General features: G+C 46.2%; 1 protein-coding gene across 1 annotated transcript in view; it reads right to left on the bottom strand.

Annotated features, from left to right (window-relative positions):
- Positions 1–14600, bottom strand: part of obscna (obscurin, cytoskeletal calmodulin and titin-interacting RhoGEF a) — a gene marked incomplete at its 5' end in the record, with an annotated part of 37774 nt that extends 23174 nt beyond the window's left edge. Inside the window, 29 exons of the mRNA XM_083672322.1 lie at positions 1–91; positions 589–867; positions 1118–1387; positions 1665–1931; positions 2190–2456; positions 2666–2932; positions 3059–3325; positions 3559–3825; positions 4264–4530; positions 5189–5455; positions 5586–5861; positions 6014–6280; positions 6462–6731; positions 6848–7114; positions 7296–7562; positions 7900–8163; positions 8410–8682; positions 8942–9208; positions 9369–9635; positions 9972–10241; positions 10453–10719; positions 11053–11316; positions 11548–11814; positions 12057–12326; positions 12536–12802; positions 12960–13064; positions 13593–13751; positions 14050–14316; positions 14561–14600. The exon at positions 1–91 is cut by the window's left edge and continues 167 nt beyond it. Of these exons, the coding sequence (XP_083528448.1) occupies positions 1–91; positions 589–867; positions 1118–1387; positions 1665–1931; positions 2190–2456; positions 2666–2932; positions 3059–3325; positions 3559–3825; positions 4264–4530; positions 5189–5455; positions 5586–5861; positions 6014–6280; positions 6462–6731; positions 6848–7114; positions 7296–7562; positions 7900–8163; positions 8410–8682; positions 8942–9208; positions 9369–9635; positions 9972–10241; positions 10453–10719; positions 11053–11316; positions 11548–11814; positions 12057–12326; positions 12536–12802; positions 12960–13064; positions 13593–13751; positions 14050–14316; positions 14561–14600 (7103 nt within the window). The remainder of the gene's footprint in view (positions 92–588; positions 868–1117; positions 1388–1664; positions 1932–2189; positions 2457–2665; positions 2933–3058; positions 3326–3558; positions 3826–4263; positions 4531–5188; positions 5456–5585; positions 5862–6013; positions 6281–6461; positions 6732–6847; positions 7115–7295; positions 7563–7899; positions 8164–8409; positions 8683–8941; positions 9209–9368; positions 9636–9971; positions 10242–10452; positions 10720–11052; positions 11317–11547; positions 11815–12056; positions 12327–12535; positions 12803–12959; positions 13065–13592; positions 13752–14049; positions 14317–14560) is intronic.
- Between the last annotated feature and the right edge of the window lie 463 nt (positions 14601–15063).

Genomic DNA, 15063 nt, shown 5'->3' with positions numbered 1-15063 from the left:
ACAGGGGTGATGAGGTCAGAGGTGGTGCAGGATAGGGTGGCCATTTCTCCCTCCAAGATCACCACATCCTGGGGCTTCTCCTCGATCAGAACTGAATAGACAGGAAACTGGTTTTAGTAAGCTCTCCCAGATAAGTACATATTCATACACACATTGGCGGTCAGAGCGAGACCAAATCATGGACTTTAATGAAGTTCATTTAAAAAGACTACAAATACAAGTATTTATAACCGAACAAATCAAAATCTCTTCACCTACCTGGAAAATCATAATCAAGAAATGAAAGAGTGATGGCATTGACAGGAGAGGCATTTGCTGATGGGCAAGACAACTGCATACAAACGCCTATCTTACAAACTGACCAAGCACCTTTAAGGTGGGCTGGCTATCTCAGCAAAATATCAGCCCCCCCTCCCACCTCAGATAGCTTCCCCCCCTTGATGAAGCTGAATTGGCTCAATGCACGGAAAGAAGGGCCAGATGTACTTCATCCACACTCCCAATTAATCAGTAGATTAATCAACTAATGAGAAAAAATATGTTTTTTAATCGATCGACAGCCCTAATATACACATAAAAACTCTTCACCTTTGGGTTTGGGGACCACCAACAGGCGAGCGGAGGTCCTCTCCTCCCCTACCACGAAGGCCACAGTCCCAGTCTCCTCCGGGGTGGTCATGGTCAGGACCAGGCGGTGCTGGTAGCCCTGGCAGCTCATCTGGTTCATCTCGTTCTTCTGCAGGGGACTGGGACCCAGCCACCACACGCCCTCACTCACCTCCACGTGGGACAGCTCAACCACGAACACCGCATCCTGCCCCGCCGTCACAGTCATGTCCCGCAGCTCCGTCACGATCTTCACACGCTCTACAGAGAAGAGCGTGTGTCTATTACAATCATCTGTACATTTTGATACAAGGGATAAGTTAGCATTATGAAGCTACTCTTTACCCCATCATACAGTATGTTGAAACAGACATTTGCCAACATTACTTCAGAAATACAATTTAGATCACACGTGACCCTCTCACATATGATCTAAACTGTATTTCTGAAGGAATTTTGGCAAATGTCTGTTTCCAGATAAGTTGAGGGAGGGGGTATATACAGTACATACCTCTCACAACCAGTGTAGCAGAGGTTATCTTGCCCCTCGTGGCACAGCTGTAATCTCCTGCATCTTCCAGATTCAGCTTCTTGATCTCCAAGGTGTGAGTGGGGCCTTTCTTCTTAATGGTGAACCTGCCCCCCTGGGTGAGCTGTGTGGCATCCTTCCTCCATACGACAGGCACGTTGGCACTTGAGATCTCACAGGACAGACACACAGACTTCCCCTCCATCACCACCTGGCCCACCAGCTCCTTCTCAAAGAACACTGACGCAGCAGCTGTGAGGACCAGGAGAGAGGAGACAAGGTCAGTTGGGCCACTGCATTGCCCCAAACACCATGGACAGATTGGGCAGTATATTATATACAATGAGTTTGTCATGTCAAAACACAATTCTAGCTCAAAAGTGTCTTGAATTATGAAATCGTTATGTTATAATAATATTCACAGTAGGACCATAATTGGTTGGCAAATCTAATCATTTGATGAATCAGCCAATCATTTGATGACTAAATACACAAAAATATGGCCACAAAACTACAGTAGTGTACATACCCCTAACGTTCACTTCAGCCGTTGTCTTCTGATCTCCGAAAATACAGCTGTACTCCCCTACATCCTCTGGCTGGATGTTTCTGATGTGCATCTCTGCAATCTTCCCCTCCAGCTTCATCTGGAACCTTCCCCCAGGGCTTAGCTCCTCCTCCCCCTTCTGCCATTCCACTGGGACCCCCGTCTTGGAGAGCTCACAGCGCAGCATCACGTTGCCCCCCTCTGAGGCCTCCTGGTTCTTCAGACCCATCTTGAAGGTGATGGGTATGGCTGAGTATGTCAAAACAAAACTATTACGGTAGACATTGAAATCAGGCTGTATTTACTGTTGTAACATACACATACCCCCTTAAAGGGACTTTTCACTAAAACTATACTATTTTATAGTATATTCCACTATTTATCCTGGTTTATTAATTATTGTGCACATTCGAGCATAGCCAGCCAGAGAAGTAGACTGCCAGGAAATGTGCTAAAAATGTTTTTGGGATTAAAATGTTACTTAAAGAATGTGTCATCTCCTCTTACGAGTGATTTTGATGGAAGCTGTAGTTTTTGTGTCTGCATGGACACAACTGTAGACTCCACTGTCCTCAAGCGTGGCATTCCTGATAATCAGCTCCATGGTTGCTTCCCTCTTCTTTGTCTGGTACTTCACTGGGTTCTTCAGCAGCTGCTCTCCCTTCTTCCACTCCACTACCAGGCCAGGTTTGGAGAGCTCACAGCTCAGCGTCACACTGTTCTCCTCCTCAACTTCCTGGTTCTTCAGTTTCACCTTGAAAGTGATTGGAGGAGCTGCAGAGAGCAAATAAAAAATAAGATGTTGACCCATATAAACACCCATATCAATTTTTAAAGGGGCAATCTGTAATTAGTGCATACATTTTTGGACTTTCAAATTAATTATATATAGACACTGATTCTTGAAGAATATAACTTAGAAATGAGCTTAGTTCAACTGTCTTACTTCTTTAAATATTGGCAACATGATCAGTCAGGCTTACCCTTGACGGTGAGCTCAGCTGTTGATTGGCTGTCTTTAGTCTTGCAGGTGTATTTCCCAGCATCACCCTCCTCCACATTAAGGATGACCAGTTTAGTGATGCATCCCTCCTGCTTCATCTCATATTTGTCTCCAGACTTCAGAATGACCCTTCCTCTCCTCCAGTCCAGTGGGGCTTCAGGCTTAGAGAGCTCACAGCTGAAGACCCCATTCTCCCCCTCCTTGATCACTATACTCTGGACTTCTTTCTTGAACGTTATAGGGAGAGCTGGAAAAACATATTCAAGATGCATATTCAGGATCATACTGACAACTTTTTAAAATAGAACAGTGTCAACATCCACAAAGAATCTTGTTTAAAGTGGTCAAAACCATTGCGTTGAACTGAACATACCCCTGACTTTGATGTCAGCAGCTGTCTTTATGTTGCCTATGACACAGCTATACTCCCCAGCATCCTGGAGGACCACACCTCTGATGTGCATTTCAGCACCCCTCCCCTCCTGCTTCATCTGGTACTTCTCTCCCTCTCGGAGCAGCTCCTGCCCCTTCTTCCACTCCACTGGCACTCCTGCTTTAGACAGCTCACAACGTAACGTCACACTGCCATCCTCCAAAGCCTCCTGGTTCTTCAGCTTCTGTTTGAAAGTCACTGGGATGGCTGAGGGATACAAGGAGAACATACACAACATCAGTGGTGTCACTTAACTTTTTTTTTTAATGTCAAATCAAACCTATTCTATTTCTTTTCCTTTTACAATATTTCTAGTAGGAAAAAAAACATAACATATAAATGGACACATTTACATTTGTTATTTTCCTTTATTCATTGAAAGAGTCCCATTCCCCCACCATTCATAATAAACCTATCCAGACAGTGTTTCTCCTCCCTACCAGTGATGATGACAACAGCTGTGGTGTTCAGGTCTCCACAACCACAGCTGTAGACCCCACTGTCCTCAGGTAGGCTTTTCCTGATGACCAGCTCCACTTTGGAGTCGCTCTGCTTCATCTGGTACCTCTCTCCATTCTTTAACACGTCTGATCCCTTCTTCCACTCTATAGGGACTCCTGGTTTAGAGAGCTCGCAATGCAGCGTAGCACTGTTGCCCTCCTCAACCTGTACGTTCTTCAGCTCTAGTATGAATGTGACGGGACGAGCTGAAACACACCATTGAGGGGACATTCAAACTGACAGGAAACCTACATGTTTCCTTATGTTTAAGAAAGATATTGGCTGTTGAACACTTGTAGGAGTGTTATTGACCAATATCTATACTATTCCATAGCCCCATATAAAGGTCTGTATACTGTATACTGCAGGGGAGGCTAGTGGAGGTAGATATCCGAGGACCGGCTCACACGTGTTTGATACCATACCTCATTCCATTCCATGCATTACAATGAGCCCATCCTCCGATTTCTACCTCCACCAGCCTCCCCTGGTATACCGTACGGCTCTGCAGTATTCTAACCACATGCAATAGTCAATCTCCATAACCTCCAACATCTCCATAAGCTGACATGTTACGCATTATGCAGGTTTGTCAGTTTACAAACACACAACATCAATAAGCAAAATAACCCAAACATTCTCACGGTTCACTGTGACACAGGCTGTGGTCCTCTGCTCGCCACAGAAGCAGGTGTAGACTCCACTGTCCCCAGGATTGGCGCCAATAATCTTCAGTTCCACCAGCAAGTCTTTCGTCCTCATCTGGTACTTCTCATCAGACCACAGCTGCTCCTCTCCCTTCCTCCATTCCACTGAGTCGGCTGGTTTAGAGAGCTCACAGTGCAACATCACAATGTTGCCCTCCTCAATGACCTGCTCTCTCAGCTGTAGTTTGAACGTTGCCGGGAGACCTGGGGACAACCAACAACAGGAGTTTGATGGTTCTGTATATTCTGAATGTGTAGGAGGATAAAGACTGCCTGCCCAAGTCATGCTTTACTATCATGATCCATCACAGAGAGAAACCTACAGTCAACAGAACTCTTAAGTATTCTAATACTCATTCTTTCACCTCCAGAGCTGTGAAACAATGTTCATTCTGAGACTCATTGCTACAATACAAGCTACAGAGGATATGATAGGGTTGTTGTTGATGACACGACTGTATATAACACCACTAGATAACATGCACTTCCACTGTGACATTAAGCCATCAGTGGGTAACCAAACAGTGTAACAAGACATGAAAGACATAAATGTTTCGGTAAAGATGATTGGGTGTCAAGTGCTTTAAGGGATGAGCTGGGTACTGAAAGCATTCATGGGTACTCAGCAAAATATTGCTGTCATGTACTACTAAGTATGAGCTGACCTCTCTTGGTTGACAAACGCTGCTTGCGTGAGGCCCCTGGATACATCAGGAAAGTATACAGGGATGTATGATTTATCAGAAGTTGTAAAATACAGTCAATGTATAAATCACTAACATGACCGAGCCATGTTCTACAGCCACATTATAAACCATTTTTGAAAGGAGAGTACACTTTGTAACTTTGGTCCAGGCCTTACCCTTGACAGTGAGCTCAGCTGTTGATTGGCTGTCTTTAGTCTTGCAGGTGTATTTCCCAGCATCACCCTCCTCCACATTAAGGATGACCAGTTTAGTGATGCATCCCTCCTGCTTCATCTCATATTTGTCTCCAGACTTCAGAATGACTCTTCCTCTCCTCCAGTCCAGCGGGGCTCCAGGCTTGGAGAGCTCACAGCTGAAGACCCCATTTTCCCCCTCCTTGATTACTATACTCTGGAGCTCTCTCTTGAATGTTATGGGGAGAGCTGGGGAGACATGAACATAGGAGAGCATTTTGTATGAGTAAAGGCTGTATGAAACTTAAAATTAAAAGTACAGTTGGTATTGATGTATGAAGTAATACGTAACATGTAAGTATTCAATAGCGCTACTTACATTTCACTTTTAATTCAGCTGAGGTCTTCTGGTCCCCAGCGACACAACTGTACTTCCCTATGTCCTCTGGTAGCACATTTTGAATGGTCATCTTTGCTATTTTCCCCTCTTGCTTCATCTGGTAGTGTCCAAGGGACATGGCCTCAGACAGCAGCTCCTCCCCCCTCCACCACTCCACTGGGACCCCCTTCTTGGAGAGCTCACAGCGCAGCATCACGTTGCCCCCCTCTTGGGCCTCCTGGGTCTTCAGACCCATCGTGAAGGTGGCAGGTATGGCTGAGGAACCAATGAGATATGTCAGATCAGCAGCAAGAGGCTGTTTGATAGAGAACACATTGGATGTGGTAAAAGCACGTGCTGTGATTGACCAGGTCTCTCTTGAAAAATTTGATTGGTAAAATAAAGTTTGAATACAAAGCTCCTCCTACCGATGACTTTGACAGTGGCCTTGGTTTTCTGGTCGCGACATAGACAGCTGTAGACCCCACTGTCCTCAGGTAGGATGTCGTGAATGACCAGCTCCACTGTGGAGTCTCTCTGCTTCATCTGGTACCTCTCTCCATTCTCTAGCAGCTCTCCTGCCAGCCTCCACTCTACAGGCAGCCCAGGTTTAGAGATCTCACAGTGCAGCGTGACGTTGTTCCCCTCCTCAGTCTGGAGGTTACGCAGCTTCTGCTTGAATGTGATGGGAAGAGCTAAAAGACACAATAGGAAGTTGTCCATTTGTTGGTTCTAAATTCAGTGCTTGTTTACTTTGTACATTTCATATATGAGGTATTTTCAAATTCAATTCAATGCTAAAAGAAATGTACTTTCACATTTGTCAATTAGACACACATTTGTTAATTATCTTTTTCAGAGACCCCCAACACTTACCATTGACAGTAAGACAGGCAGTGGTCTCCACATTGCCACAAATGCAGGTGTAGATATCACTGTCCTCAGGTTTCACATCACTTATCCTCAATTCAAGCAGCGACTCCCTCTGGCGCAGGTGGAATTTCTCTCCATTCTTAATCAGCTCCTCTCCTCTCCTCCTCCACTCGACAGGGACTCCTGCTTTAGAGAGCTCACAGCGTAATGTTGCACTGTTGCCCTCCTCAATCGTTGTGTTCCTCAACTTCTGTTTGAATGTGATGGGGAGGGCTGAGAAAGCATAGGGAAACAGATACTATAGTTAGAATAGTAAGCACATACGTGTATACAATAGCTAAACTTGTTTTTGCCTGCATGTATTGTGAGAGAAAAGTACTTCCTCCTACCAGTGATGTTGACGGTGGCCGTGGTCTTCTGGTTTGCACACACACAGCTGTAGACCCCACTGTCCTCTGGCAGCGGTTTCCATAGGAGAAGCTCAAGGGTGGTCTCTCTCGTCTTTATCTGGAACTTCACTCCGTTCTTCAGTAGCTCCTCTCCCTTCTTCCACTCTACTGGCACTCCTGGTTTAGAAAGCTCACAGCGTAATGTTACATTGTTGCCCTCCTCGGCCTGCATGCTCTTCAGCTGTTGTATGAAGGTGATGGGAATCGCTACGGGAGTGGAAAGGAATTATCATCATGAATAACCAAAAGGCTTAATAACTGGGATTAAAATACTATTCAGATAGTCACTGTCAATGTAACATTCAAATGTGACAATGTCCTGTACTGTCACATTCCAATTTCTTTGAACTAGAAAAGAAAAGTGAGTAATGCCCAAGTCCTACTGTACCATGGACTGTGATGCAGGCTGTTGTCCGGTGGTCTCTGCAAAAACAGGTGTAGTCTCCTGAGTCCTCAGGCTTCAGGGCAGTGACGGTGAGAGAGATGAGGGACTTCTTCTGCTTCATCAGGTACTTGTCTCCAACCCTAAGACTCTCCTGGCCCCTCTTCCAGAGGAACACTACCCCAGGGAGGGAGTACTCACAGCCCAAGGTCACACTCTCCCCCTCCTTGGCCTCCACACTCTGGAGCTGCTTTGTGAACTCAGCTGGGATCGCTGGAGAAGGGGAGAAAAAGACAACCTGAAGATATTTTATAATGATTACAGTATTGTAGTCAGAACTCAAAACCTTATGGTATAACTTGTTTCAATACAGTATGTAACCAGGTTGTATGGGATGAACTGAGAGGAGCTGCCAGGTGGACCAGTGAATTCATAGTATCTTGTATCATAGTATCTGTCCTGTTTCCACCATTCCATACTGTTCAGCACTGTAGTACTTTATATACAGTACGCCACATGCTCAAACAATAAGGAAGATGACAAATGGAGTCTTGAGTAATTCAGTGAAACTATTTCATAATAGGCATAAGAAACAGGGTTTGTACAGTACCTTTCACAGTCACAATGGACTTGGTAGTGACAGATCCTGCGCTGCACTCGTACACCCCTGCATCGCTGCTGCTGACCTCCCGGATGGTGAGCCTGGCCTCGTTACCCGAGCGACTGGCATAGTACCTGGAGGAGTTCCACATCAGGCAGCCATCTTTGTACCACAGGATGTGACACGGCTTGGAGGTCATACACAACAGCACCAGACCACCTCCTTCAATGGCCTCACAGTCCTCCAATGCTTTGGTGATGGTGGGTCGTCTCTCTTAGAATATGAACGATGATGAGAATATTATTGTTGTCGTAACAATAGCAACGTGAGTAACAGTTGACACATTATATATTTAATGGCCCCTGTGAGAATCAAACCACAAACGTCACATTTAATCATTGTCACAGTTTCTGGATCTCTACACCTCTAACACATTCAATGAATACATCATTTGTATTAACAGCTGTAATACTGTAGTATGTTTTGATGTCTTGATACAAACACTATGTGAAAGGTTACCTCTAACGAGCAGCGAGGCATAAGATCTCTTGTCCCCCGCTTCGAAGGAGATGGTGCCAGTGTCTTTGCGGGCCAGCTGTTTGAAGGTGAGGGTGTGATAGCCCCCCAGGCCCACCAGGATCTCGTTCAGATCGTTGGTGTAGAGTAGTGTCTCGTCCAGGTACCACTTCACCCCACTGAACTCACTGGGACAAATACGGCACCTGAACAGGACCGTGTCCCCCTCTAGGCACTCCACGTCCTCCAGCTCATCCACAATCAACACCTTCTGGCCTGAGGGGTCACAGAAAGATCACATGACACAAAAACAATAATAGCTACACAACACTGTGGGATTGTGGGATCATTAGGATGATGTGTCTGTTCTCCATCAAACTCCATTTAACTATACAGTGCTATTGCTAATGGAAAGATAATGTCCATCACAACCTCATAAAGTAGTTTGAACAGGAAAGAGGGCATGAGGTATTCCACTAGCTTTGTCACGCCCCCCCCCCTCTCTCTCTCTCTCTCTCTCCATGCCAGACCTCACCATAAACAGTCAGTAGTGCCCGGCTCTGCATGGTGCCCACATCACACGTATAGACATCTGTGTCGCCCCTCTCCAGGCTGCTGATGGTGAGGGTGAGGATCACCCCCTTCTGCTTCACCACATACTTCCTCCCCGCCCGCAGCTCCGCCATGCCCTTTAGCCAGGTCACACGCTTAGCCACCCGCCGCGTCTCACACTCCAGGGTTATCTTTCCCTTCTCTTCCCCACCCATGTCCCTCAGCTCCCGTGCAAACGTGTGCTGCAGCTCTGCAAGTGTGGGAGGGGCAAATTCAATAAACAAGAATCTCAAAGTGGCACAAAAGTGAACTACACAGTACAGAACTACACAGCAAATAGCATCCTTCACAGTTTAGTACATAACAGCACTATAGCGTCCTACAGCATATCATTTTCTCCAGTTTCTTGCCTCTGATCTCCAGCCTGGCCCTGGTTGCGATGCCGTCGGCCTCACAGCAGTACTCCCCAGAATCTCTGATGGTGGTGTTCCTGATGATCAGTCTCACCAGGTGCTCCTCCACACTAATCTCATACTTGGGGCTCTTCCTGATCTGCCGGCCGTTTTTCAGCCAGCGGATGGTAGCCTCCGGCTTGGTGATCTCACAGCTCAGCTCTGCGTCCTCCCCCGGAATAGCCTTAGCACTCAGCATTTCCCTGAATACTCGCACAGCCTTCTCTAGGAATACACACGCATACATACATACATACATACATACACACGCACACACACACACACACACACACACACACACACACACACACACACACACACACACACACACACACACACACATTACAGTGGCAGAAAGTTCAGGGATGTCATGACAACCTTTATCTGATGCTGGCTTGGCTGCCATCTAGTCTGAGTCACTTGTCTGGGTCCTGTATGAGACAGTACAGTCAGTCAGTAATGGTAGTGGGAAGAATGCTGCGAATCAACATGACACCCAGGCTAGTCAACACCTCAGACACTCATCACAAACACTCATCACAGTGAAAGTCAGCAATTTACCTTTGACAAACAGCATGGTCCTGCAGCTGAGGTCTTTGATGGTGAAGACCACGTCACCAGCATCAGACACAGTCACATCTTGTATGGTCATCTTGTACTCGCGGCCCTTGCTTATGACCTGGATGCGACTGTTGCTGACCACGAGTTGACCATTTAGGGTCCAGGAGGGCTCGTCGATGACATCATGAGACAAGACACACTCGAAACAGCAGCTCTCCCCTTCCACAACTGAGACTGTTTTCAACCGCTGGGCGATGGTGATGTGAAGGTCTGTGTGGGATGTGTCAATGAGCCCAAATTAGACTTATTATAAACCAATCTGTTCTCATGTAGCCTTAACATACAACATATATGTTTCCAATGCAGAAAACAGAGTATACAATTCCAATGTTTCAAACTGAGAAAACAAAAGAGTCATAAGTTAACGTTACAGTTACATCCAAATACTGACATTTCACCTGCTCTGACTGACCATACCCACCATGTACAGTGACCTTGGCCTTGGTCTGGCTGGTGCCTAGGTCACAGGTGTACTGCCCTGCGTCCTCTTTGCTCAGGCTGTGGACAATGAGGGCCATGGACTTCCCAAAGTGCAGCAGCTCATACTTGTCACTCCCAGCCAGGACCGTGCCATCCTTCCTCCAGAAGGGGGTGACTGTCTCCTTGGAGGCCTCACACTGCAGACAGACCTTCCCCTGCTCCTCCCCCACTGCATCCTCCAGAGACCTGAGAAACACTGCTGGCCTCTCTGAAGGAGACAGGAGTGGCACCCAATACTAACATTTCAGATATAGCACCAACACAATACTAACATTTCTGAGACAGCCCAAACCCAAGGCCGGTCGAAATACCATCAACTTAAAGCTCTCAGCTGTACTGTAGATATCCCTTATACATCATATCTCATAAACAGCATCTCCTATATCTGTATAAACGATAAACTGTGAAAATTGGTTTACTAGGTTTACTGGTTAGATACTTGTACTAATAATAAAAGTTAGAAATATCTTTAAAAGTCTGAAATCTCCATCTCTTAAAATGGAAACTCCCAAACTGAGACAACAACACATGGCTAACTAACCTTTGACATTGAGGGAGGTGGACTCAATGAGCTGGCCAGTCTTGAAGGTGACCTTGCTCTCCTGTGGGCAGAGCTTCTTGATGGTGAGGCTGTGCATGGTGCCCATGTGCTGGATCCTGGCCAGGGGACTTGCGTTGAGACGGTTGTCATTCAGGAACCACTGTACATTGGCAACCACGTAGTTCAGCTCACAGGTGAACGTGGCGTTGCTCTCCTCCTCCACCTCCACCTGCTCTAGGTGCTTTACGATCTTTAGCATTCGCACTGCAGCCACAGAGGGGGAACACAGTGTATAAACACAGATTATTCACAATAAACACTACTGCACTATACCATCTTATCTACTTTTACCACACTGCATAAATGATTTTTTTTTACAATGAGTAATGATGATTTTTTTACTGAGTTTTAACAATAAAGCATCTGTGGACAACTGAAACAGTGTTCTATAATATCTCATCATTTTGAGGCTTTCTTCAAACCATTCAGCTTTACCTTCCACAGTGACCTTGGCTGTGCTCTTGGACCCCCCTGCCATGCAGCAGTAGGGTCCCCCATCCGCCACCGCCAGGCCCTGGATGGTTAGCTCCGCTCTGTTCTTCTCCGTCCTCATGTTATACTTGCCAGTACTCTTCAGGGCGGTGCGGCCCTTGAACCAACACACCACTCTGGGCGAAGGGGCAAACTCACAGCTCAGGGTGACAGAGCCGTTCTCTTTAGCCTCCATGTCTGAAATGGGCTCGACCACCTTTAGAGGGCGCTCTGCACAGGGACAGCAGTAGATAACATATACATTTCAGGGATTTGATTTAGAGAGACTGATATGGGCATACTGTAGAGAAGAACATAGACCAAGGTTTTGCCATTAAAATAAACAATAAGCAATAGAGTACGCTATATCCTTGAGCCTGGAGGACCACATAAAGCAGCTGTTCATTCCAACTCTCACTATATCATGATCAAGTGATCTTTTAATTGACCAATCGTGTCTAATAGTGGCATACCCTTGACGGTGAGCTGTGCGGTGGAGCGGCTCTTGCCGGCGGTGAACATCACAGGGCCGGACATGGAGCTGTCTGTGGAGGTGAAACAGAGGCTGTGCAGGGTGCCCTCCCTGTCCATTCTCACCACGGAGCTCTCCAGCAGAACCTCCCCGCTCAGGGTCCACTTGGGGGGTCTCCCCGAACGCAGGCTGGTCTCCACCTGGAAGAGGGCCTTGGCGGGCTCCGTCACCTCCACTGACCTCAGCCCCCGCACTATGCTGATAGCCTGCTCTGCACGCACAGGGAGGATACGTTAATGATAAGTAACAGGATGATAAAAGTGATGACGTCATCAACAGTTTGGCTGAGTAACATACAATACCGTAATCATAAATAATATAGTTTTTTTATCCATGTCGCTTTGGGTAAAAGCATCAGTTAAATGCCATATATTATTATTATTACAATAGTCCATATCACAATGAGCCAGATCAGCTCACCCTCCACTAGCAATCGGCAGGACGTCTTGTCGTCTCCAGCGTCGCAGGTGTACGTATCCTCGTCTGACGAGGCCACGTCGTCTATGGTCAGCTGCCTGTAGACATCCTGGCTGATGAGCTGGAACTTCCTGTTGGGCTGGATCTCCTTCCTGTTCTTGAACCACCTGACCTGGGCATTGGCCCTGGAGACCTGGCACTCTAGGAGGCCGCGGTGGCGGTACATGGCAATCTTCACCCTCAGAGGCTTCACTATCTGGATAGGCAGCTCTGTGGAGGTAGGTGGAACCATTACACCACCATTTGAATACTGGTCATAAATCAGTTGCTTAAGTTCACTAACCCTAGAATAGAAAACAGATAAAGCTGGGAAGTCATCTTGATATGTTGTACTAAGCTTTGATTGATTTGGCAGGTTGTTGTTCACCTTTGACTGTAAGAGTTGCCGTGGAAGAGACCCTCTCAGCCATGAATCTGATCTCCCCAGCATTCTCTGGTCTAACAGACTTGAAGCACAACGTGTGAGTTTTACCTGCATTAAGATCAAAGCACAGAACAGTTCAGTTCAGTAAGATTTTGTTCCATCATCATCATCATCACAACGCTTTAGCTTTTAGTATACAATGCTGCTTGAAAGTTTGTGAACCCTACAGGGATGGTCAATATTAAAATGAACTTATAAAATCTTTATCTAAACCGCAATTCGTAATAAAGACATTCCAAATAAAGGATACAAACAAAAAAAAAAGATATATTTTCATTGTTTATTTAACAAAAGTGGTTTATTTAACAAAAACTCAGATTTCATGTGTACCAAAATATGTGAACCTCACCTAACATGGAGTAAACGTCTCGTATAGCCACTAATCAGTCTCTGACATCTGTTTTGAGGGATTTTTGCCCACTCCCCCTTACAGAACTCAGCCAATTGAGTGAGGTTTGAGGGGTGTCTTCATGGTAAAAGATTTCATGGTAAAAACTAAAAAAGTCTATAATTGCACAAGGGGTTCACATACTTTCAAGCAGCACTGTATGATGCTTCCCTCACTGCCATACTCACCCTGGTATCTGATCTTCACACTGTCCCCTCTGATCCTGCTGCTATCTCTGTACCAGCGGCCATCCACATCCTCATGGCTGACCTCACACAGGAAGGTGACACTCTGACGCTCCATCACATCAACATCCTCCAGCTCCTTCACTATCTGGATGTCTCTGGCTGACAGGGAAGGACAGGTCGACACAGAGACAGTGCAGGCTGAGCCGTTACAGAGAGATCCATCCAAAGCAGTAGCCTACAGTGCACTACTGTGATTTTACTGTAAGATCTACTGTTAAATATATTCGTATATTTACAATCTATTTCTACACTGCAATGTACTGTATGTGTGATCAGTACAGCATTATGATATTAGACAAGGTGCCAAGACAACCGCAAACTGGCAACCAGACTACTGTAGACTACAGGCTATTGCATCAATGTTATTGCCTAAATGGAGAATACAATTCCCTGGTACCTGTGACATCGAGTCTGCCAGATGTTTCTATGCCGTTGGTCTGGAATGAGAACAGGCCAGTGTCTCCTATGGTGACCCGTGTCAGTGTGAGGGTGTGCTTCTTCCCATGGGTGCTGATGCGACAGGTGGGCTTGGACTTCAGCCTGACCCCGTCCCTGGTCCACAGACCCTCGATGTATGCCAGGTTGAGGGTCACCTCGAACGAACAGCCCTCACTCTCACACACCTCCACATCCTCCAAACCCTTCACCACCTGGATCCGGGTCTCTGAAACACACAAGGTGGACATACTAGATCAATCATTACATCATTGCTCACACACACGGATACGCAAACAAGCATATACGCACGTGTACATACATTCACCAAACACATATACATATGCACTTACGCATACCGACACAGGCACAAGTGCGCATACATACACACGCACACGCACACACACACACACACACACACACACACACACACACACGCATATATAATTAAATGTGCAGAGAACAGTTCTTACTTGCAGCAGCTACTATTCCCCCAGGAATATTGTCTCCCATGGTCAGGCAGGATGGATGGCCTTGCCCACCCAACCTCTCAGCTCCTGATGTTGGGGGTTTGTTGTTGGGATCTTTAGGTTGTTCCTAGGGCTAGAACTATACAATTTCATACATCTTTACAACCCTCATCCCTCATTGATATTTTTCAAAATGGCAGTATTGGGGAGGCACTACTAGTAGATGTGTAGTGTTGGCCAAGTTAAGCAAAGTGGTCAAAATCCCACAGCCACAATTTCATAATAATAATAATAATCACAGATCTAGCACTGCTGGACCCAGCAGTAGTCTAGGGCTTTACACTTCAGTGCCAACCCGAACCGTACTGTGCTGGCTCAGATATTCTATACACATTGTCCTTTCTAGCACTGTTACAGCAACTATGGTGGATATCATGTAACCACACATCACAGTAGAGTACAGCTCAGCTCGGCTCGGTTCAGCTCAGTCGTGTGAAAAAAAGTTA

The sequence above is a fragment of the Argentina silus genome (assembly GCF_951799395.1).
Source record: "Argentina silus genome assembly, chromosome: 6".
In the NCBI taxonomy this organism is placed as follows: domain Eukaryota; kingdom Metazoa; phylum Chordata; class Actinopteri; order Argentiniformes; family Argentinidae; genus Argentina; species Argentina silus.
This window is presented reverse-complemented; position numbering and strand designations above follow the sequence as displayed.